Consider the following 23,991-nt stretch of genomic DNA (forward strand, 5'->3'; position numbering starts at 1 on the left):
GATGGACAGTCAGAGCGAGCTATCCAGACGTTAGAGGATATGCTGCGAGCGGTAGTGCTAGACTTTGGCACTAGTTGGCAGGATTCTTTGCCTCTTGTCGAGTTTTCTTACAACAACAGCTTCCAAGCGAGTATCGGTATGGCGCCTTTTGAGGCTTTGTATGGTAGAAAGTGCCGATCTCCGTTGTTTTGTGATGATTTGTCTGAGTCACCAGATTTGGGACCAAAGATGCTTAGAGATATGGCAGAGCAGGTTAAGATCATTCAGACCAGAATGAAGTCAGCTCAAGATAGACAGGCAAAGTATGCGAATGTCAGGCGTAGACCTCTGAGTTTTGATCAGGGAGACCGAGTCTTTCTGATGATTTCTCCGTTCAGAGGCACTGTCAGATTCGGTAAGAGAGGGAAGTTATCTCCGAGATTCATCGGGCCGTACGAGATTCTCGAGAAGATAGGCGATCTTGCCTACAGACTTGCACTTCCTCCATCTTTATCTGGTATTCACGACGTTTTTCACGTCTCTATGCTGCGAAAGTATCATCCAGATCCTTCTCATATTCTTCAGCCTGACGAAGCCGAGTTAGACGAGACTCTGAGCTACTTTGAGCGACCGATTCAGATCCTTGATCGGAAGGAGAAACAACTCAGAACCAAGTTGATTTCATTGGTGAAAGTGCAGTGGAGCCGTCACGGTATCGAGGAAGCGACTTGGGAGACAGAATCTGACATGAGACAGCGATTTCCGGAGTTATTCGGATGACGTGAGTTCTTCTTACTGTCTTTAGTTCTTTATTCTATCTTATGAGTTGTGGTTCTCGTTGATTTCGAGGACGAAATCTCTTATTAGTGGGGGAGAATTGTAACGCCCCATTTTTATCTTAAATGAGTTTATTTGAGTTAATCGGAGATTGCAGAGTTCAAGAGCCGAATTGATTTTGATCAGGGTCCTTTTTGCAAATTTTGGAATTTCAGGGACTAAAACGCAATTTTGGAGTTTAATATATTATCTACACTTGAGACTAGTCTTCATTTCTCCTCATATTCTCCCTTGGGCGTGAACCTCCATTGTAGACGCCACTTTGAGCTTTTGAGCTTTGGGATTTTAGTCCGAGCTCGATCCAGCCGTTGAAATTTATTTCTGAAGGCAGTTTAGCGATCACTGCAGCGAGAGCTCCGTTATATCGTAAGTTTTTCTACGATCAGATGCATTCTAATTTTTGGATGTTGTTAGAATCGTTCGAGATTCGAGTATGTTGTTCTAGACAGAATTCTGATCGTTTATTATCTGTCGATTTTGAATTAGAGCGACGTTCGGATTTGTTATGATTTTTGGAAGCCATTTTTGAAAACTTGGATTTTTGAGATTGATGGGTTTGCTTTGTTATTGTTGTTTTGGGCATTGATATGAGGTTATATCGGTATTGAACTGCTGTCTGCATTTTCGATTTGTTCAGTTTATAGCCGTTATGCCGTCGGTTTGAGTTTTGGAGATTTCAAACCATTTTTGTATTGATTGAAGCTTTGGCTTGTGAGTGATCATGGTTGTTGATCAAATCTTGTATTCGTACAGATTCGTTGGAGTTGTCGAGCCCTGTGTTAGCAGCATTGTTCGTCGAGAGTTGGACGAAAAACGGTAAAGAGATTTCCTTGAACCGTTGTTTGTTGTTTAGGTTGTATAGTTGTTGATACAATATTTTGTTGTAGCTTGTCCGGAGTTGGATCTACGACATTGAAAGGTAAAAGCAGTCATCGTAGCGGGATAGCATACTCGGGACAGTTGGTTCTCGAGTTTCCCTTTCAAATCACATATTGCATCTACACTTGTTCTAGCCTGAGGAACTTGTGTCTTGTTGATTGATTTTGCTTTTGACTATGTGGCTTATGTTTTATGTTTCTGTTATGCATTTATCTTGAGCCTACGTTGATTCAGCGGGCAGAACCGCCCTTTTTGTTTGGACGTTTGGGAACTATGATTAAGTGGCCTAGGTCGTAGTCGTATCGCCTAGTGCTAGCATACTCATTATGGTTTCTCAAAGTCTAGAGGAGTGAGATATGTGGCATCACCTCGATTGGGAGAGTCGGTGAGTCGTCACATGATCTCATCCTCGGGATCCCAAAAGCACAGCAGCAATCCTTCGTTTATCAGATTTGATATCCCGGTTTAAAGACATGCATTTCATTACGTTGCTATTGATTGTGTTGTTGTCTTGAAAGCATGTTTATTGTTGTATTACTTGATATGTTGCTTTTACTGGGATTATCATTCTCACCGGTTTATCCGGCTGTTGCTTTGTTTTGTATGTGTACTTGGCAACAGGAAGGGCAGGATCAAGTCAGCATAGACCTGGTTAGCGTCAAGAGAAAGAGATAGAAGTGAGACTCGTTTAGAAGTCGAATCAGCATGTCAACCTAGTTATATTTTGCGAACATGTTTAGTCATTCAAACTTCTCGTATTTGTTTTGTAAGCAAGAAATGATGTAGGTACTACCGAATTGAATGTTTCTCTTTCCTAAACCTTACTTGTATTGTTATTGGCATGTCAAATACTTTTAATGCAAGTGTTTAGGTTTTGTTGAGTTTATTTCGGTGCCTTAATTTTTCTGGGCGAGAAGACGGCGCTGGCGCGGGCGCGCGGCCTCTTTGCGAGGTAAGGGCGCGGGCACTCTTACTTAGAGCGCGGGCGCGCTGGTTTTTGCGCAGCATCGGCGCGGGCGCGTTGCCTTAGGCGCGGGCGCGCTAGTTTTAGCGAAGCTTAGGCGCGGGCGCGCGAGACTTCTTTTTAAAAAAAATATATATAATTGGTTGCTTCTAATCTTGGTTTTTTGTTTACTTATCGGTTGTTTGTCCGAGATTAGTTGATTAGAAACGAGGTCTCGCACTTAATGTGAGACCCCGTTTTCTAATCATCTATTCAGCGACTAATCAAACAAAGCATCATAAACAAAAGCCAAAAGAAAGGAAATTTTTTTTTTTGATGAACAGTGCTGCGATCGATCGCACGCCAAAAGCCAAAGTTCTGCCCGAGAACATGAGGGCTGCGCTCGATCGCACTAAACTCGTGCGATCGATCCACAGAACCGAAAAGAGGCTAAACAAAACTATTCCATTCAAAGCTTCATTACAAATACATGCACTACGAATTCCACATGCATAATACAATACAGTACAAGTCGAAATACAAACTAAGTTCGACGATAGGGTTCGTTCGACTAATCAAAACAATACAAGTTCAACGACACGACCCTACAAAACATGGTGTTTCACTTCTATCAATTTTCACCCCGAGCTAACCCAAACGACTCGATCCAGCTCCTGATCCTCCTGTTGTCAAGTACACATACAAACAAAAACAACAGCCGGATAAACCGATTAGAAATATAATTTCTAAGTAAAAGGGACAGGCATACAATACCAGTTAAACATCTCATATCGAAATGTAACAATCATCAATAACTCAAAAGAGAGTGAATGTATGCATGACTTCAAAAGCTCGGGACTATCAAGTCAGATAATCGAAATATCAATCGGTACTCAGTTGGGATCCCGGGGCCAAGTCTTCACAACAACTCACCGACACACCCATTCAGGGTGGATGTCGTTCAACTCAACCCCTAGACATTCAGAGCAACTATAAGAAGTATTCTGGCACTTGGAAAATCTCGAAATCCAAGACCACTTCAATATAGCTCACTAAATCGTCTAAATTCAAAACGAATCGAATAGTAGGCTCAATATGAATGCAAGTGTAAATAAAATATCAATCAAATTCACACAAGAAAATAAACATGCTGTAACGCCCATAAATTCGTCACGTAAATTCGCATGCATAACTAGGGGATTTTATAATTTTATAATAATGTGAAAATGTGTTAAATTATTTTTATGAGTGATTATTTAAATTAATTGATTTATTTGCATGTTTTAAATATTGTTTCGGCATTTAAATCTGTATGATGTGATTTATGAATTTATTTGAGAAAGTTTATTTTATGATCGCGTAGGCGGGACCGTGGACGGACGAGATGTTGTTTTCACCCAAAATGTTTTATGAGATTTTTAAGAGCCTTAAAATATTATTTTAAGGTTAGATTTTAATAAAATTATGGTATTTATATATATGTGAATTTATGTGTCCATTTTTATCCAAAATAAGTCATTTTAATGACTTTTAATAACTTTTAAAATTACATTTAATTATTATTACGGGATTTTCATTATGTTACCTAATCTATATTTTTATTTATGAGTTTTAAATATATTTTATGGTATAATTATCTACTTAGCTTAATTAGTGTAATTTAATTTATTCTAACCTAAAAACTCACCCTATCTCACGCCAAAACTCTCTTAGCCGCCTCCATAAATCTTTTGAAAATTTTCCATCGTCAAGAACGCATCACACAATTTTCTCGAGGTTTTTGGGCAAGGATTTTCAAGTCGTTCGTCCCGGCGAGCCCGATACGCGTTGATTTCTTTGTTTTGGTCCAAATCTTCAACAAGGCACATTTCGAATCCATTCTTGGCCACCATTTAAATCATATAAACTGTTTTTAAGCATGATTGATCTGTTTATGCATGAGTTTTTCAGATTTGAAGGAGATTTTTCATTGTGCATGCATGTTTCACGATTTTGAGTTAGATACCCCAAGTTTGATGTGATTTCTGTTCATGGCTTGTTCGAGTCTGCTGCCAATCGATTCTTGGTTCTAAGAGGGTCCCTTAGGGTCGTTTTGGGATGATGGTTAGGTCCTAGGAGTGGCTGGTCATGGCTAGAACCCCTGCTGTTGCATGGGTGATGGGCTGCACATTGTTTGAGTAAGATGGGATCGGGTGCAGCATCAGGGAGTTTATGGCTGAGCCAAGCCGGGTCCTATGGTTGTATTGGGACCCTGGGGTGGTTCAGGTGTCGGAGCTCCGTCCATTGGTGGCCGGAGCTGGGCGAAAAGTGCATGAGTTCAGGGGCTGCTCATGGGGGAGGGTTGCGCAGGTTGGAAGGGGGGAAAAACCAGCCATGGCCGAGCCATGCACTTCATGGTTCGAACCATGGATGGACCAGGAAGGACCCACAGGACCATGGGGTGGTCCTGTGGGCGGGGCTCCAGCTAGGGGCGGCCGGAGCAGGGCGGTCTAAGGCTAAAGTGAGGAGCTGCCGCATGGGGTTGGGGATTAGTGTAGGATCGGCAGTTTCGGGATTCCCGAATCGTGTGTCGCTAGGGCGGTGTAGGGATCGGTTCAAGGTGAGGCTTGGCTCGTTGGAACCACCCAGACGTGGGTTACGTTTGGGTGGTGAAGTTTTGGTCATTCGGCGGCCGGAGCTGGCCGGCAGAAGGCCATAAAGCCTGCTGCTACATGGCCGAGAACTTAGGGGGGGAAGTCTGTACGTGGGTTGGAAAATTGGGTTTATGTTTTTTTTATTATTATTATTTCGGGTTATGGGTTTTTAGGTGGGCCGGGCTTGGGTTTTGGGTCTTGGGTCTTGGGTCCGGGTCCGGGTCCGGTCACGTCACGTCTTGATGGATCAAATTAATTTTAGTCCGGGTCTAAATTTTTAATAATTAGGCTTGTATATTTTATTTTAATTAATTAAGAGTTCAAGTTAATAAATTATGGGTTGGGCTTGACTAATCAATTGGACTAAATTAATGGGCTTTAATAATTATATTGAGGTGAGCCCACTAATTTGTCATGGCCATGTGATCCATGAGAATTATTGGGCCAAGTTGAGTCGGGTTAATAATTTTATCGGTCTAATTTATAGTAATGGTTAGTTAATAATTTTATTAATTTAACTTTAAATTAATGAGTTAATGGGCCTAAATTATGTTTTAAGCGAGCTCATTAGTTTTCATGGGTCTGGGGCCCATGAAACTTAATGGGCCAGGTCAGGTTTGGGCTTTTGAGTTTTTAAGTCAGTCTAGGAATTTTTGGGTTTAAGTGAAGTGGTCAGCAGCTCGAACAAATCCTTGAAAAAATAAATGTCCGTAAATATATATTTAATTCATGCATGCATTTTTATTAGATATATAAGTATGATTTTTTTAAGAAAATAAATTAAATATATATTTACGGGCGAATTTTCATGAAAATAAAGAAATATGTGAGAATTTTCAAGTTCATGCATCATGTAAGAATTTTTATGATAAGTTTAAATGTATGTTAAAAAAATATTTTTTTTTTTTATGGAAGTTGAAGTGAAGGTGGAAAGTGATGTGGTTGGAGGCCGGGATACCTGGGCCCGGTAACCTTTCTAATGATGTATAAGTATGATGAGCTTATGGATCCAGCTGAGAGGGCTGGTGAAGTGGCAGCACAGAGGTGGAAACCCCACCGCCGCGTATGTTGGTTTATAGATTGATCAATCGCTTAGTATGATGCCACCGACATGGATACGACCTATTGAGAACTAAGAAATCATGATAAGTTATTTTATGAGATTTATTAAGTATGATGATATATGTTTAGCATTATGATAATTCAGTATAATTATTTTATTTCAAGTTTATATGCATATAATTTTAAGATCATGCACGTATAATTATTATTCACGTATTTTATATGATGTGTGCTTGTGTGTGGTTTTATTTTGTTATGTAAGGATAGAACGTGCTGAGCCTCTAGGCTCACTAGATTTAAATGGTGCAGGTGAGAAAAATGTCAATAAGGATAATGTGTTCCCGACCGGCGGCGGGGGCGTATGAGTATCCAGGCGGCTAGTGCCCGTGACCATCGCTCTATTATGAATTTTATGTTGAGACTAGAACATTTATTTCCGCATAGGTTTTATTATTATAGATTTTTAGTATATGCATGGATTTTAGATTTAAGTACTTATTTTCTAAGTTTTTATGAATTTTTGTGAAAGAAATATTATTTAGGAGTTTTATTATGGCATTCTTATAAATTATTATTTAGTAATTATTTTTAAGTATTTAATTGCATGCGTGTACTTTTATTGTATCTTTTGTGTATTTGTATTTTAAATTAAGTAAAGTTATTTTTAAGTACGATATATATATGTATGGACATATATATATTTATATTCATTATTTCATCGTTAGAGAGTTTTAAAAAAAAAATTCCAGTAGAAGTTCTAGGACGTTTCACATGCAGTATGTGAATTTCGGGGCTCGAGAGTCAATCGAACTCGAGTATTCAACCCCATTAGAATCAATGTCATCTTTTACCTTTCAAGTCCGTTGAGGATTCAAATCTGAAAATAACAACGAACTCAAATAAATAATCAATCGAATCACAACAAATCGAAACAAAGAAATTCAATCAATATACCGTCTCCAACTCTCGATTCGATTCAACTTCCAAGTTCAATCCAAACCCGAAACTCCAATCCAAATCTAAAAATGAAGAATATATGGATTCGATATCAATCTACCAAGTCAATCAAACCCGGAAATCAAACCGAAACTAAACAACCGATAATCCAAACTCGATTTCGACGGCATAACGGCTATAAACGGTCAAACCAAAAATCTCCAACAACAACAAATAATCCCAAACCATCCATATCATCTTCTAAACCAACAAAACAATCCAAAATCAATCAAATCCATCAAAATCCAACAACCCCATTTTCGAATTAATACTCCAAAAATCATATAAAATCCAAACTTCGATTTTTTTCCAAACCGACTTCGAATACACGATCTAAGCTAGCTCAAGAATAACATACTCCAAGATTATCAAATTTTGACAACCCAACAAAAATCAAAGTTCGAGGATCGTAGCAAAACTTACGTCAAAACAAAGCCTTCATTGCAGTGATCGTGAATCTCAACTCGGAATGAAAATCTAACGGTCGGATCTTGCGAATCGGACGGAAAAAAAGCTTAAGATGTCGTCTTCCATGGCTTCTGATCGGTACGCACGGATGGAGAAGAGAAGGAGAGGGAGTGATGTGATGTAGGAGCCAACTTGCATGATATAATATATATAAAATCCCATTTTTGCATTTCGGTTCCTCAATTCTTCAAAGTTTACAAAATGACCCCCTGCGAATTATCAAACGGCCCTCAAATACTGAAAATCCTGATTATCTCAATTAAACTCAAATATCATAAAATCGGGGCATTACACCTTGATTGAATGAGTCTTGGTTTTGAGCAGAGGCCAAATCTTTGCTTTCTCTTAACGATCACTTGATCAACTGGTACTTGCTCTATGGATTTTCAGGTTTACTCTAACCATGAATCTTCAATGGTTGGCTTCCAACCTTATTCTCCTTACGCCCTGCTTGTTTAGTTATTAGCCATAAGGCTTAATTTTGTTTCTGATTTTATGTTTCTTAGTTTCTGATAGTTTTCATACGTCTTGTATGAACCAGATTGTAAGAAACTTAAGAAGAGAGAGATACTCAAACTTCACCTGTTCATTTACAACACAAACGTCTCCTTTTATGGGCGTGGAGAAACGCATACAAACTTTTAAAATAAAGGAAGAGGGGGACCACCCGACACTACATAATGGAAAACAGCTCATTTTACATCTGAGTGGATGCCTTTCACATGTGGTGTGGTCCACGATTTCTTTTGTTTTTACATTGTGTCACTATCTGAATCACTGTCATATTCAGACCATTTTTTTATTGATTTGTCCTCTTTGACAGCTGCTTCTTTTGTCTGAATTGGTTGGCAATGTCCACATTTGTGAGTGGAAATTATTGTTTTTAGTCTTTGACATAGCATTTGTTGAGTTTCTCTGGTCATGTCAACTCTTGCTTCGTAGATCGGAGCTTTGAATTGAGCTAACAGGGCTTGATCTTTCTTTTGGATTGTCTCCTTGTGTCCAGTGGTTAATAAAATTTTACTGGTTGCAAAATTTATTTTAACCTTTGAGTTTCCATCAATCTTTCCCGTCTTTGAGATCATGTCAATCAATGTCTTTATTCTTATCTCAGGAAGTGTTGAGATATCCATTACTGGTTTTTCTTCATTTGATCCTTCGAATAAGAACTTGTCTTTTTGTTTTCGACATTGAATATATACCATTGGTTGATAGAATTTGTTATTATCCCAATCTGGAAGGGTTGAGTGAATACTCAATGTTAATACTGGATCGTCCTTAAAGACTGCTTTCTTGAACTGGATGATACTATTTCTTAATTGATATGGAAATAGTTCTATTTCTTGATTGTTGGGACTGACTTCCAATCCGCTTAATAATCCATTTGAAAAGAATCTTGCGACTTCATGCGCTGGAACACCTTGCAGTGTTCTTGCTCTCGATATGCTCTATGTGTCACAAGTTTGTAGCCAGGATCCTGCAGATGGTTTGACCATTCTCAAATAGTTTAATGTTTTAAAGAATTCAGTCCTGTATTTTTCTGAAAAATTTGTTTTTTCAAAAATTGGATTTTGTGGTCGTAAATTGACCATCTTTCTTTCTTTTTTTTCAAGGGAGCTTTTAAAAGTCCTTTCTTATTTTTTATTTTTCTCGGTGCTGGCTGTGACCACCGATTCTTTTCCATTTTCTTTTTCTTTTTCTTTTTCAGTGTTGGCTGTGACCACTGACTGCTTTTCTTTTATCTTTATTATTTTGTCGAATGGAGTTGCCATTTTGATTGGTGTTCTTGGTCAGGATGATGATGATGAAGTTGTCATCTTTTCTTCTGTCCTTTGAATTTTTCTACTCAAATTCTTTTCTTTGAGTTGAAGAATTTGAATTTCTTCCTGTAATTCAATCAATTGTTCTTTTAATTGACTTAGTTGCTCCATCTTGATTATATTCTGCACAAGAAAACATATTTATATATATAATGGTTAGTAAAATAACTCTTTTCGTAAGTAATTCGGATAATTTTATTATGCGTATCATTGCTTTTATAGATTCTTTTACAAGAATCGAATCTTTACTCATAGAGTAATTTATGTATCTGAATATAAATCTCATCTCATCAATTTATATTCCCCATGTTTTCTGAGGCATGTTCGGATGACTTTATAGTCATAAAATAATTCATGTTTCTGAATATAAATCTCTTTTCATCAATTTATATTCCCCATGCTTTCTAAGGCATGTTCGGATGACTCAAGGTCATTGTCTGGATCTCTTAGGATCTCTTTTATTATTCCGTTACTACGGATAGTATAATTTGGATGAAGTTATCTGGTTAATGCGTCGGGTAATGAATTATCCGTTCCTTTGACATGCTGGATCTCGAACTGATAATGGTTCAATTCCAATTTCCATCTAATTAACCTTGATGCATTTCTCCCTGCATTTCTTGATATTTTTCTTGTCTTGAAATATGTTAAATTCATATTATCCGTTCTTACTAAAAACGGTTTAGAAATAAGATAAATTTCATAAGTCCTAATTGTGAATATTAAAGCTAAAAATTCTTTTTCATTTGAATGATAATGTAATTGTGCACCTTGAAAAGTTCCTGATGTATAATTACATAATTCTTCATTATTCCTTGTAGCTTTTTTAGTAAGTTCTTCTAAATTTCTTTCTCCTGTATAAGCTTTCAAACATGCTCCCAAGTATTCATCTGAAGCGTCTGTTTCAATTATTATTATGTCTTTATTTGAAGGAAAATATAATTCGGGAAGATTATTAATTATCTTCTTTTTAATAGTGTCAATATAATTAGTATCTTCTTTAGACCATTTCCACTTATAGTCTTATTTAAGTTTTACTTGTAGAGGTTTTCTTAACTCTGCAAGTTTCTTAATATAATTTCCAGAATATGTTAATAATCCTAGAAATCTTTTTAATTGATCTTTATCTTTGATTTCACTAGGAAAGTCATGAATTTTCTTGAGTATATGTTGTTGTAAACAATGTTTTTCGTTTTCTATTTGTAATCCTAGATAATTTATTTTTGTTTTAAACAATTGTGCTTTCTTTTCAGAAAGTATAATTCCATCCTTATGACATATATCTAATACTGTCATGAGGTCTTTATAATGCTGATCCAATGTTTTTGAGTAAATTAATATGTCATCTATGCAAACACAACAAAAATCTACATAAAGTTTAAAAGATTCATCCATGTATCTTTGGAAAATACCTGGAGCTTGTTTAAGTCCGAAATGTAATACAGTCCATTGATATTGTCTTTTTGGACAACTGAATGCTGTAAGTAATTGTGTTTGTGATTCTAGCTGAATTTGCCAGAATCCTGATTTACAATCTAGACGGGAGAAATATTTCATTCCTCCTATATATAAGATAGTAAATCATTCTTGTTTGGGATATAGTATCCATCCATAATTGTTGCATTATTCATTTTTCGATAATCAATTACCATTTTTTTCTTATCAATATCTTTCTTACTGACATAAAAGGCTGGTGAAGAGTGTGGACTTTTACTAGGGATGATTATCTTAAGTTTTAATAACTCTTGAACCTCTTTTTCAAATATTTTTACATCATCCATATTACATCTTCTTGGTGCTTCACGAATTGTGATATTAGGGTCATTGAGTTTTATTGAAGCAATGAATTATTTTCTTTTCTTAATTTTGTCCTGAGGATTTTCAGAACAAATATCATGAAATTTTTTCATGATTTTTTTTTCAAGATTAATCATTAAAATATTTTCTATTTTTAGTTCTATTGGATTTGTTTTGTTTTTAGATTCCATTCTCTCATCCTTTTTTTATTTTATTATTATTATTATTATTGGATTTTGTATTTTAATAGTGATTAGAGTGAAAGATAATGAAAAAGGGTAAAAGTGGTATTTTTAAACAAAATTTTCTCTCTCCAGGGAATAAAAAATAAGTTTTAATGTAGTAGGTATTAAAATGTAAGTGAATAATAAGTTTAGGTATTGATTTGAAATTTACCCAATTTCTAATATGGCCTATGTTTAGTTTAATTTTTATTGGTTATCATACCATACTGGTGAATCCAATCCGTGCAAACAACTTTAGCATTTATTCATAAAAGTTAAATGAATGAAATGTGCATACTCTAAATAGCATCCTTCTAAATAATGGACCCGGTTACCCTTTCATTTCATTTATTTCTTGACCATATATGTCCCATTTAGTTCTTTTCACCTAATTTATTGATATTCCCAATTTTCAAGAAGTTGACAAGAGACCAATTCTAAAATATTAAAAATTTATATGTATAAAAACACATCCAATTTCATACAATTTAAATAATTATATCAATATATAAGGGGATACCATTTTTTCGATAAAAATATTAGATGAAAAATGAAATTTCATTTATCGGTTAATTAATCACGACCTATTGCCTTCTATTTTTCCGACTATTCTCGTAATAATTGAAGCGATTTCACTATCTTTCAGTAACATTTGATTGGTGAGCCGTGAGATAAAATAATAATAACATAAAACAAGTATGATAAATTAAATATATGAATAAAAAATTATGTATAAAGTAAATTGTTATTGAATTCGAGTCAATTATATTGATTGGAACAAGGATATACACAAATTCAATGATTTATAATCTGGCTATAAAATAGATAATACATAAATGTAATAAAAACAAAATAGCATCCCAGTATAATTTTTAGAATCTCAATTTATTTTCCTTTTTTCATGAAAAAAATCCATTTATGTAAGAAAAAAATCTAAAAAACTTATTAAAAATATAAAATTTTAAATTTTCATTTTTTTAATAAGACTACATATATATATATATATATATATATATAAATAAAGTTATAACTAGCATATTCACAACGCATGAATGTTTTTTTATGACGTGGAAACCCGCAACCGCTATCTTTCGGTGCGCATTGGGTAAACCCCTGAATTAACGCAAGAACCTGCACACATACTGGGCCTGGAAAAAAAACATACATATATATATACATATACACAAAAATTGGACAAAAAAATAAACAAATTGTTTTTCTTTATAATTTTTAGACAAAAATTTTAGACTGTAATTATTACTACCAGATACACAGTCTATAATCTTTTTGCACAATGTTTTCTTTTCACGAATCATTCATATTCTCTATGAATAACTATTCAAATTCATATTATTTATGTTTCATATTTCCTATTCTCTACAAAATCCAAATTTTCACCAAATTTTTAAGTTCACCTTTTTTCTTTCAATGTTCGTTGATCATTCAATTATTTTTATATTGTGTGCCTTCTTTGTAATCAGGAATTAATTCATGCTTATTTTTCGAATGTAGAATTTATATTTTTTGTTTGATTACTGATATTTTATATGCATTGTTCTTCGTCATTTTTTGAAGTTTTTCCGTCAATATTTAACAAGTGCCTCTGGCCGTGTAGCTTATGTTCGAATCTTAGAACAAATTATTTCTGTCGGTTTACTAACTTGTGGCTTTTTTTTCGCTTGATTAATTATAGTACATCGCTGCCTATACTAAACCGAGATCCTATATCCGTCTCTGTTTTTTACACAAAAAATATCAATGTTTATCGCAAATATAAGCCGCAAATATAAGCCGAGTTGATCAATCTCATCTCATGAATATAAACATGCCAGATAAGACTTATTTCGTGTAATATACAGTAAAATGTCACTTGTCCAAGTAGCTGTGCTCTAATGCTCCACCGCTGCACCGCCGTACACCACCGGCCTCCTCCACCACACAAACAGCGGTCCTCTGCCTACCAAAGTCGTACTCCTCAATTTGCATGCAAACAACAAAGCTTTACAACTCATTCTTCATCACTCTTGTACGTTCAATGGCCCCCACCAATTATTTATATATTTATATATATATATATATATATATATATATATATATATATAGTTTTTTTATGGTTCTCAACATTATATTCCCACTTCATGCCCACCATGTATAATAGATGAGTTGACCGGTACAATAGATGAGTTGACTTGTACATGGTGGGCATGAAGTGGGCATATAGTGTTGGGCACCATAAAAAAACTCTATATACATATATATATATATATAACATTAATTATTTCCAATTTTTCTATTTTGTTTCATTGTTATTGTTTCCAACTTTATATACATTGATAGCTAGAATATGATTGATCGATGTCTATTTTTATATTAAATTCCAAATTAAATACGTACAATACCGTTTATCCATAAAAGGAGAAACATTCTTGAAATTACGAGGCACTCGATGGGTACGGGCTGAGATTTTGATTTATATAAGAATTATTCAACCAGGAATATATATAACATAAAATTATATTATCGAAATCTCGTTTTTTATCATGAAAAAAAAAATATCCTAATGATATATCTAAGGCGAGTTTCATCACTCTCTCGATCGAGTCGAAAAGGCCACCGGCTGCCAATGCTGTGGGTGATATTCTAGTGGTCACCGAAGCTATAGAATGAGTCTTCAAAAGTTCGGAATTACTAGGGTACCACATTGGAGTTTGGTAATACATTATATATGTAAAGAAAGAAAAAATAATAATAACGATAATTGGCCTTATACATGCATTTCTCGTGGTGCAAATAAAAATTATTTAAATCGAATACATAGATTAATAATTCATATAATTTAATTTCCTCTCATTGTCAATACGTCATGCATTATTCTCAAGAAGTAAACACCGCAAATACAAAATCGACGAAATGTTTCAATATATCATTTCTCTCTTCGATGCACACAAAACCTAAGTTAAACAAAATCCCAAAACTCACGAAACATTGTTATGAAATATTTTAAAAAATAATATGTTAAAAAATTATAATATTTTGATTATAAATAATTGAAAGTCGAATATGTATCCCGGCGCGTTTGGCTCTCGATCGGGAGATGTTGCATGTATTATGATATCCGAGAGTTATAAATTTACTCAATGTCATATAGGTTCATCGTTTTATACACACACACATATAGACATAATATATATATATATATGTGTGTGTGTATATATATATATATATATATATGTATGTATGTATGCAGGTTGGACTTTGGAGGAAACTTTTGATTGATTGGAGCCGATATATAATATATATATATATATATATATATATATATATCATAATAAATGTTTTTAACTAATTTCATTTCAAAAAATTAAATGATTGATAAAAAAAAAAAAAATCAAAAGATATAGAGGTCCCATATGCATCATTTGCTGTTTCTCAAATATAAGCAATTCTCCGACTTATTTTTTTTTTTTCCCATTTTAATAATTTATATGAGTTGCGCAGTTCGGATACATACGTTATTGATATTCGTCGTTATGTCTAGGGTTGGGTACGGTACGATATACCTTACCAAACCATGTATACCGTACCAAACCATGGTATCATATACTGTACCGTATCGGTATGAAGAATTTCATACCGGTGTTATACCGAAAATTCGGTATGCCGAATTTTTGGTATGGAGAATTTTTATACCGGATACCGTACCGGCAATAAAAAAAATTCGGTATACCGAAATTTGTCGGTATACCGAAAAAAAACTCGGTATACCGAAAAAAATTTCAGTATACCTTTCGGTACGGTATCATACCGTACCGAAATTTTCGGTATACCAATTTTTCGGTATATTCGGTAAATTTTTCGGTACGGTATGACGGTATTTTCTGCATTTCGGTATTTTTTCCCAGCCCTAGTTATGTCATCATACATCATTAATTTTCAATTTCATGTCAATACTCAAATGAAAAAATATTAATACCGAAAAAATTACAAATTAGTGGATCAAGATTGTAAATTGACCGATCACATGAGAAAAAAATGAAAAATATGCGCAGCAAGTTTATCGAGCTTTTAAATGTGAAAATTATTTTCAAAGATTTTAAAGATATTGTGACCAACGTCCGACGAATTCAATAATCGCTGTACATGATTTTTGGAAGAGCTGAATTTTTGAATCAATGTGGAATGAGAAATAAAAACCCCATCTTGGAAAAATGCACGTTTTTGTTGCATGTTTTTGAGGTAAAACTAAAATTTATGGAGCTTAAAAAATAAAATCGAGCTTTTAAATGTGAAAATTATCTCAATACATAGGTTTGAGAGAATTAATTGCAGCATTCTCTTTTGTGAAAATTCCAAAAGACAAAAAACCTCTTAAAAAATATTAATATATATTTATTTTTTGTAAAAATCAAAGACATATTAATTATTAATTATCCCATGTTAAAAAACTCAATCACATTTACCTTTGTAATAAGAGTTTTTTTTTTGTGTTATGGTTAAAAACACGATATTTTTCGAACTTTTGGAAGGGTGTCGATGTAATTTAACCTAGTAGATTTTAAAGAAATTGTGACAAAAGGTCCCATGAATGCGAGGCTGATTTTTTGAATGAATGTGGAATAAAATTAAACTTCGTCTTAAGAAATATCAGGGTAAAAAAAATGCACGTTTTTGTTGCATGTTTTGAGAAATTAATCTACATAGATTGTATTTAATGAATCCATGTAATAATGTCCACAGAAGCGATTCCAGCCAAGATCCTTGAAAAGTTCAACTCTTATCTTCTTTTGTTTTTATATCCTTAATTTTTAAGACACCCCACATCTGTCACACATAGTACCATACAATTATTACTCTCTTTCAATACATATATATATATATATATATATATATATATATATATATATATATGAAGATTACTATCTTTTCAATAATTCGGTTGAGACAAAAGGAGACAAAAGGTACTTGAATGTATTTTTTTAATTTATTATTATTAATTGGAATGTCAATTACCTTTAATATTATTTATTTATGTTTAATTACGATTATTCTTATTTTTATTAATTTATTTGTTATTAAGTGTTCCTACTTATTTTTTTAATTAAAATCAATTTTTTTTTTTAAATTTAGCGTAGTAGCTTAATTTACAAGAGCTGATGTGAGGAAAACTTCAACTTGAAGCGACCAATTTAATAATCTTTCAAATCCCCAAATCATATCAATAGATTAATTTCAAAAGTCAATTATAATTTTTTCCACTTTACTCGTCTTAAATAATATATTTTTACGTCATGGGAATTTTATTTTCGTATAAACCTTGGCATGTACATTAATTTTTTAAATTCAAATATACTTTTACATATAATGAAATTTAATGAAAAGTTAATTATGTTGGACTATTTTTTTTTTACAGAAAGTATTTTTATAAGAATCGGTTGGTATATATATAATTTAATTAGGGCAATTTTCATTAAACACCCCATTAAAATATCGAAAAACACATAAAACTCTATAAAATTTAAGTTGTTTCCAAATCCCACCCACCCCCACCCCCACCCCCACCCCCACCCCCCACCTTTTTTTTTTTTTTTTTTAATAGATAAGATGTCAAATGCTTATAGGATTGCTCGTGGGACGACTGCTAATTAAATAAAAGTTGTGGGCAAGAATGCATGTTGCCAATGAATAAGACCTCAAATGAATTGTTAATTCTATCAGTTATAACTAAATTAAAGTTTCATATACAAACAAATAATTTTTTAAAATGCGAAATATATTTTTAAATGTACTTAAAATCGTCTCTTTTATCAAAATAATGATAAGGAGTTAAATCAAGCTATACATTTAATGATTAAAATGTGGGGTATCGTATTTGTGTGGCCATGCTAATTAATCGACAATAACATCTTTGTTCGCACATTAAAAGCATGATTCAAATTTGGTTGAATTTCATTATCTAATGGATCGATTAGGATTTGGCTCGAATGGGGCTAAAGACAATATATATCTCCATTCTAATTATATTCTATCGCATCTTTAGTAGTCAAGATTAAGTTTAAGAACACCTTTTTAATGGATAAATATATGAATTTTTTTAACAAGGTCACAAAGTTGGTCTACCTTTTTTACTTTCTTTTTCGGTTTTTTTTTCCCCATGATATGAAAGCTCGCAATTGCTATATATTTCAGTGTGCACAAAGAAAACATCTAGCCAATGCAATAGTCATAAAACCAAGCTAACCAATTAATTAAACCACATTGAATACAGCTTGTACGATATATAAAGTTTGTTTGAGAAGACGTAATTGCAAGATGAATCGAAATTATGAACGTTAATCAAACGCTCACATATTTCGCCAATTCAAACACTCTTTAAGAGATGTCGGTCCGCCTTTCTTAACATTATCGTCTGTGTCTTAACACATTCAATAGCTAAACTGACAATTATAACCCACTCTTTCTCCCAACTCAGAAAAAAAATCTTATATATAGATCTGATAAAAAAATTTGTCTTTTTGAACGAAACTTATATCTTCCATGATAAATCATATCTATAGATTTATTACCCGACCCTTTTAAGGATGAATGATATATCGGATGAAGATCACCCGGCCCTTTTAACACATAAATATCTCTATAAAACTTTAATGATATTGGGTGGTAACTTTTAGAAGTTTGAGAAGCAGTAGTCTGGTTTTCCCCACAAGGGAAAAACGAGCCTTTTCCTTTTGTTCCATACTCTTAATTACAAGACCCCACACCCTGTTGTCATTTTCTTTCAACACCAATATCTCTACAACGTAACCAACAGTCGTCTAATAATAATATATACAAACCTTAAAAAAAAAAAGGATACTAAATAAAACACCAAATGCCTTCAAGAAACACAAACACAAATCCACATAAACTTTGAGATCAACCATGTCCGATTCTCCCAACTCTCATCGTGCCAGAGATTTTCTTTCCACTCCACACCTCTCCCTTTCTCTTGTATATATATATATGTGCTCTTCCATTTTTCCTTCTTGTTCTTTAATTTTTTGCATGAAGCTCATGTTTTTGCTTCTATATATATATGACCCTTTAATTTTTCTTGTTTGTGAAAAAGGCTGGGATTTTCAGGGATGCTGGAGCGGCGGCGGAGGAAACAGGGGAGAGGGAGGAAAGGGGCGGCGGAGGGCGGAGGGAGGAGACGGTGGAGATAAGCAGCGAGAATTCCGGCCCCGGAGGGAACGATGATTTCGAAATGGCGGAAGGAGAGCAGCAGCAGCATCATGTTGAAGATGATGAAGATGAAGAAGAAGAAGAAGAAGATGAAAGCAAGGAGAAGAAGAGGAAGAAATATCACAGGCACACTCCCAGCCAAATCAGAGAAATGGAAGCGTATGTTTTATTTTCCCTACCAACAAATACAACCACCAGTCTTCGCATGATATCATCATACACGTCAGCACATAAAAAAAATTTGTATGTAAAAAAATACTTCAAAATTAGGAAAAAATGACTTTTTTTTTTAAAAAAATAAAAATTAAAAAATTACGAAGTTTGAGGTGCAAGAGAAATAGAGAATGGATTACTTTCTGAAATTTAACATTTTTTAGGATAAGAAAATATCTAGCTGGTAGAAGTTTTGGTTAAATTTGTAGCCATAAATCTAGTGCTACCGACAAACTTATTATACTTTCTTTATCTTCAAAGAAAAAATGTTATATACACATAATGTGAATTATATTATATACGGGTACGTATTGTTTTGAGCATACAAAACTATCCAAATACATTTTTTTAATTAAAATACATTTGAGATGATTTTGTAATCTAAAAAACAACGTGTAACCGTGTCCTCAAAATAGTAGAATTTTATTTAATTCCTCACAGGCTAGCTAGCTCCTAGAACAAAATGAAGTTTAGTTTTTTTTTTTTTTTAAAAAAAAAAAAAAAACTCAAAATAGAAGTAAATTTCAAAACAAAAAGAGAAGTGCGGCCTAAAACGACGTTTCTACGTATGTAACTATGTGTATTATATCACATTCTGAAATATTTATATTAGCACATTTTTCTTGTTTATTATATTATATTATTATATAAGCTGATTTTTCTTAAATGCTAGAAGCTAAGGTACTACGTGTGCCATGAATTATTGAATCTCTACTTGTCCATTATTGAATGAATGAAAGATGACACGTTTATAGGTTGGTTATAAGTATTAACTTATAAATTAGGTCCATTAGTATATGATATCCGATATGTTAAATATTTTTAATAACACATGTTTAATACAACCTGTTTAAACTTAAAACACATATCGAAACGTAGTGTTACGTTTGATTCGTTAGATCCTTCGGATAATTATATGCATAATATTTTGTTGACATTATTTAGCTTAATATTTATGAGATCAGACGAAAATAACGACTATTTTACGATACTTTCCACTGTTAAATGACAAAATTAGTTGCATGTAATAATTTGTAGTTTGTTCAAAGAATCGCCTCATCCAGATGAGAAGCAAAGGCTCCATCTAAGCAAGCACTTGGGACTTCATCCTAGGCAGGTCAAGTTCTGGTTTCAAAACCGTAGAACACAAATCAAGGTAAATTCCTTGTATCTTTTCTTCTCACAAATTCTAACAAATGATTGAGTAGCTTAGGCATGGAACCAGGTCACGACATTTCGGGCTAAAATTATTTTGTCTTGATAGTTCACGTCCTTATAAACAAACTCAAGAAGGGCTGTTCGAGCTTGAGTTTGAGCGTTGTTTGATAGAGCTTGATGATTGATTCGGGACTTGCAGGCCATACAGGAACGCCACGAAAGTTCTTTATTAAAGACAGAAATCGAAAAACTTCGACAAGAAACAAAGGCATTACGAGAAGCCGTCAAAAAGACATCTTGTCCTAACTGTGGATTCTCCAACTCCGCAAAGGATGCCGTGACATCAACAGGAGAAGACCAGAAACTAAGACTCGAAAATGCTAAACTCAAAGCTGAGGTTCCAAATAAACCGATGATTATCGAATCACTAGTTATAGGTTATGATACATTTGCCTAAAGTTGTTGCAAACATGACTGTGATATGTAGGTTGAAAGGCTTATGACTATGATGGGGAAATACTATGGTGGGACGTCTCCGAACAGCTCTTCGCATACTTCCGAAAATGATCAAGGAAACAGAAGCTCTTTGGAGTTCTACAAGGGTATTTTTGGCTCTGAGAAATCAAGAATTGTGGATGCTGCCAATCAGGCGATGGATGAGTTGCGAAAAATGGCTACTTATGGAGAACCGTTGTGGGTTAGAAGCTATGAATCGGGGCGTGAGATGCTTAATTACGATGAGTACAGGAAACAGATTTGTGCCGAAAGCTCCAGCAGCAAAATGCAGGCGAAAAAATCAGTAGAGGCATCAAGGGACAGTGGGGTTGTGTTTGTTGATCTCCCATGGCTGGTTCAGAGTTTTATGGATGCTGTAAGAATATTCGTTTTGTAGATTATGATTTCTTGATATCCAAATTATATATTTGTCAATGTCATTCTATTCATTAATGGCAGAATCAATGGAAAGAGTTGTTTCCTAACTTGATCTCTAAGGCAGTCACAGTGGACATTATCTGCCATGGAGAAGGTGCCAACAAAGATGGTGCAGTTCACTTGGTAAGATGAATTATCATTTTGCTTTATGCCTTAATTTCTATCTCCGACCGAGCCCTGAAACCAGCAAAATGCAACTTTAAAAGTTCGACTACTTGAACAATTAGAAGTTTCACAAAACTTCCCTTTTCTTTCCTTTCATATTTAATATTTGAATTACTATAGCAGATTTTTGCAGAGATCCAAATATTGACACCAATGGTGGCCACTAGAGAAATGTATTTCATTCGATACTGCAAACAGTTGAGCGCTCACCAATGGGCTATTACGGACGTCTCTATAGACAAAGTTGAAGACAATACAGACACCTCTGTACTGAAATGCAGAAAATGCCCATCTGGCTGCATCATTGAGGATAATTTCAACGGCCACTGTAAGGTTGTACTTGAATATCTAAAGTTCACAAATTCTTGTTAATAATTTCATGATTTTATCAGTTATTTTGATCCTCGGCTGCCAATACTATACATACGCAGAAAGATATATCCTGATTAATTGAACATTTCAAGAAAAAAAATTACTAACCTGTTTGATTTTCATTTTCAGGTGATTTGGGTAGAGCATTTGGAATGCCAGAAAAGCACCGTCAATTCTCTGTATCGTTCCATAGTTAACAGCGGCCAAGCGTTTGGTGCAAAGCATTGGATTTCAACGCTACAACAGCAATGTGAGCGACATGTGTTCTATATGGCCACAAATGTTCCCACAAAGGATTCGAGTGGTATTAATCCTTTAAACTTCTGTGCTTCTAAATATCTTCTCAAATATGTCAAATCAAGATTAAAAAGAGGCTTAACAAAACAGGTGTTACGACACTTGCTGGAAGAAAAAGCATGCTTAAATTGGCACAAAGAATGACGGCGAGTTATTGTAGAGCATTGAGCACATCTAGCTATAACTCATGGAACAAGATAGCTAGTAAAACAGGTGATGATATTCGGGTGGCTTCCAGGAAGAATGTTAATGATCCTGGAGAACCTAATGGGGTAATCTTATGTGCGGCTACTAGTGTGTGGTTACCTGTGGCTCACCATGTGTTATTCGACTACTTGAGAGACGAAAATCAGAGGAAAGAGGTCTGTTAAACATGCTCTCTCCTATATACAACACACTACCTTGTTATGTTAATGGATAGATCCTATTTGTAGACTTTAATACCATATTTTTTGTCAGGGAGCAATAATTGCTCCCTTTATCCTCTGGCACTCCTGTATGGTAACAACAATAAACCCTTTTCCCTCATTTTCACTCATTTTCTTGCATGAAATTGCAGTGGGATATCATGTTTAATGGAAGCCCAGTACAATCAGTTGCAAACATAGCCAAAGGACAGGACCGAGGAAATGCCGTAACAGTCCTGGTAAGTTCTACCCTGCCAAAACTGAGCATAATTCACCAAAATCTTTAAACTTGCATTTTCAAATTCTCAGTTCTTTTTAACCCGAATACAGGCAATGAAAGGTGATGAACACAACATGTGGGTACTTCAAGATAGCAATACAAATGCATATGAATCAACAGTAATTTACGCCCCGGTGGACATCAATGGCATGCAATCAGTAATGACAGGATGTGACTCAAGCAACATAGCTATCTTACCTTCTGGTTTTTCAATTATTGCTGATGGGATTGAATCTAGGCCTTCGGTAATCACTTTCATGCCAGAGGAAAAGTGCACAGAAGGTGGATCGTTACTAACAATTGCCTTTCAAATCCTATTAAGAAACTCTCCCACAGTGAAACTTTCGGCAGAATCCGTAGAATCAGTTAACACCCTGATATCTTGCACATTGCAGAACATAAAAGGAAGTCTGCAGTGTGAAGATTAATAACATTATCGTTTAGATATAGGTTCAAAGACTTTATTTGTGCTGTAAGCATTCTTTTTTTTTTTTTCCCCTCTAAAAAATTTAAAGTAGTGGGAATATAGGTGGTGAAGCATCAGTTTCTTTGCCATATTTTTACTGGGCAAAGAGAATGTAATATTTTGATAACATTATTACATTTGTATTTGTTATGCAGCATGGCCATTGATTGAAATATAGAGGATACGTTTAAACTTGGAAAGTTTGACGATGAATCCAGAGTGGTCAGCAAAGTATAAGCCAGAGATGCATACATTCACTAAAAGCACATCATCCTTTACGATCGATTAACATGAAAGAGGGCAAGGCTTTAAAGTTTCATAAGCGAAAAATGATCGGACAGAAAATTATAATAAATCTTCATTATCTTAATCTCTCTCATGTCATGAGATCTTGACAAATGCTGTAACTCATATGAAGTAGTAGTGCTATGGCTTCAGGCATTTACAACACCACGTAAATTTGTCTGCAAGGAACCGAGGAACACTGAATATTTCGAATACTTTATATGTTCAATCTCATGGTTGAGTTAGAGTCGAACATAACAACACAGACTATCGAGCTAAGACTAGGTATTGGGTGCTCGAGCTAAGGCAGCTATCTTCCAATATAATAACATAGACCGACGAGTTAGGCGTGTGTGCTCGAGCAAAGGCCGCTCGTGCTCATCTACTATTCAAACATAGAAAACATGTACTGATGAAGTTCACAGTCAATATGCTTTGGAGCAATCTAGTTTGTCCCTCCCAAATTCGACATAAGATAATTTCAAAGATGTTTGAACTCGGGTTAGGCTCGGCAAGCATAATTCGAGTTCGAGCTGGAGGTTTTGCACCTGAATAG

The 23,991-nt window shown here is 34.4% G+C and overlaps 1 protein-coding gene across 2 annotated transcripts; it reads left to right on the forward strand.

Moving 5' to 3' along the window:
• Positions 1 to 18,331: 18,331 nt before the first annotated feature.
• On the forward strand, positions 18,332 to 23,323 carry LOC140863219 (homeobox-leucine zipper protein GLABRA 2). Of its 2 annotated transcripts, none has more exons than XM_073266496.1 (11): positions 18,332 to 18,625; positions 18,744 to 19,018; positions 20,111 to 20,228; positions 20,430 to 20,627; positions 20,718 to 21,101; positions 21,185 to 21,286; positions 21,449 to 21,661; positions 21,830 to 22,004; positions 22,088 to 22,359; positions 22,557 to 22,643; positions 22,735 to 23,323. In XM_073266496.1, the coding sequence occupies exons 1-11, from the start codon at positions 18,557 to 18,559 to the stop codon at positions 23,110 to 23,112; spliced, it is 2,271 nt and encodes a 756-aa protein (XP_073122597.1). In that variant the 5' UTR covers positions 18,332 to 18,556; the 3' UTR covers positions 23,113 to 23,323. The 2 variants fall into 2 exon arrangements, with proteins under 2 accessions (XP_073122597.1, XP_073122598.1); XM_073266497.1 differs by having other exon boundaries at positions 18,334 to 18,625; positions 21,452 to 21,661.
• Positions 23,324 to 23,991: the final 668 nt, after the last annotated feature.

This window comes from Henckelia pumila, chromosome 4 (assembly GCF_033568475.1).
Source record: "Henckelia pumila isolate YLH828 chromosome 4, ASM3356847v2, whole genome shotgun sequence".
Classification (NCBI taxonomy): Eukaryota; Viridiplantae; Streptophyta; class Magnoliopsida; order Lamiales; family Gesneriaceae; genus Henckelia; species Henckelia pumila.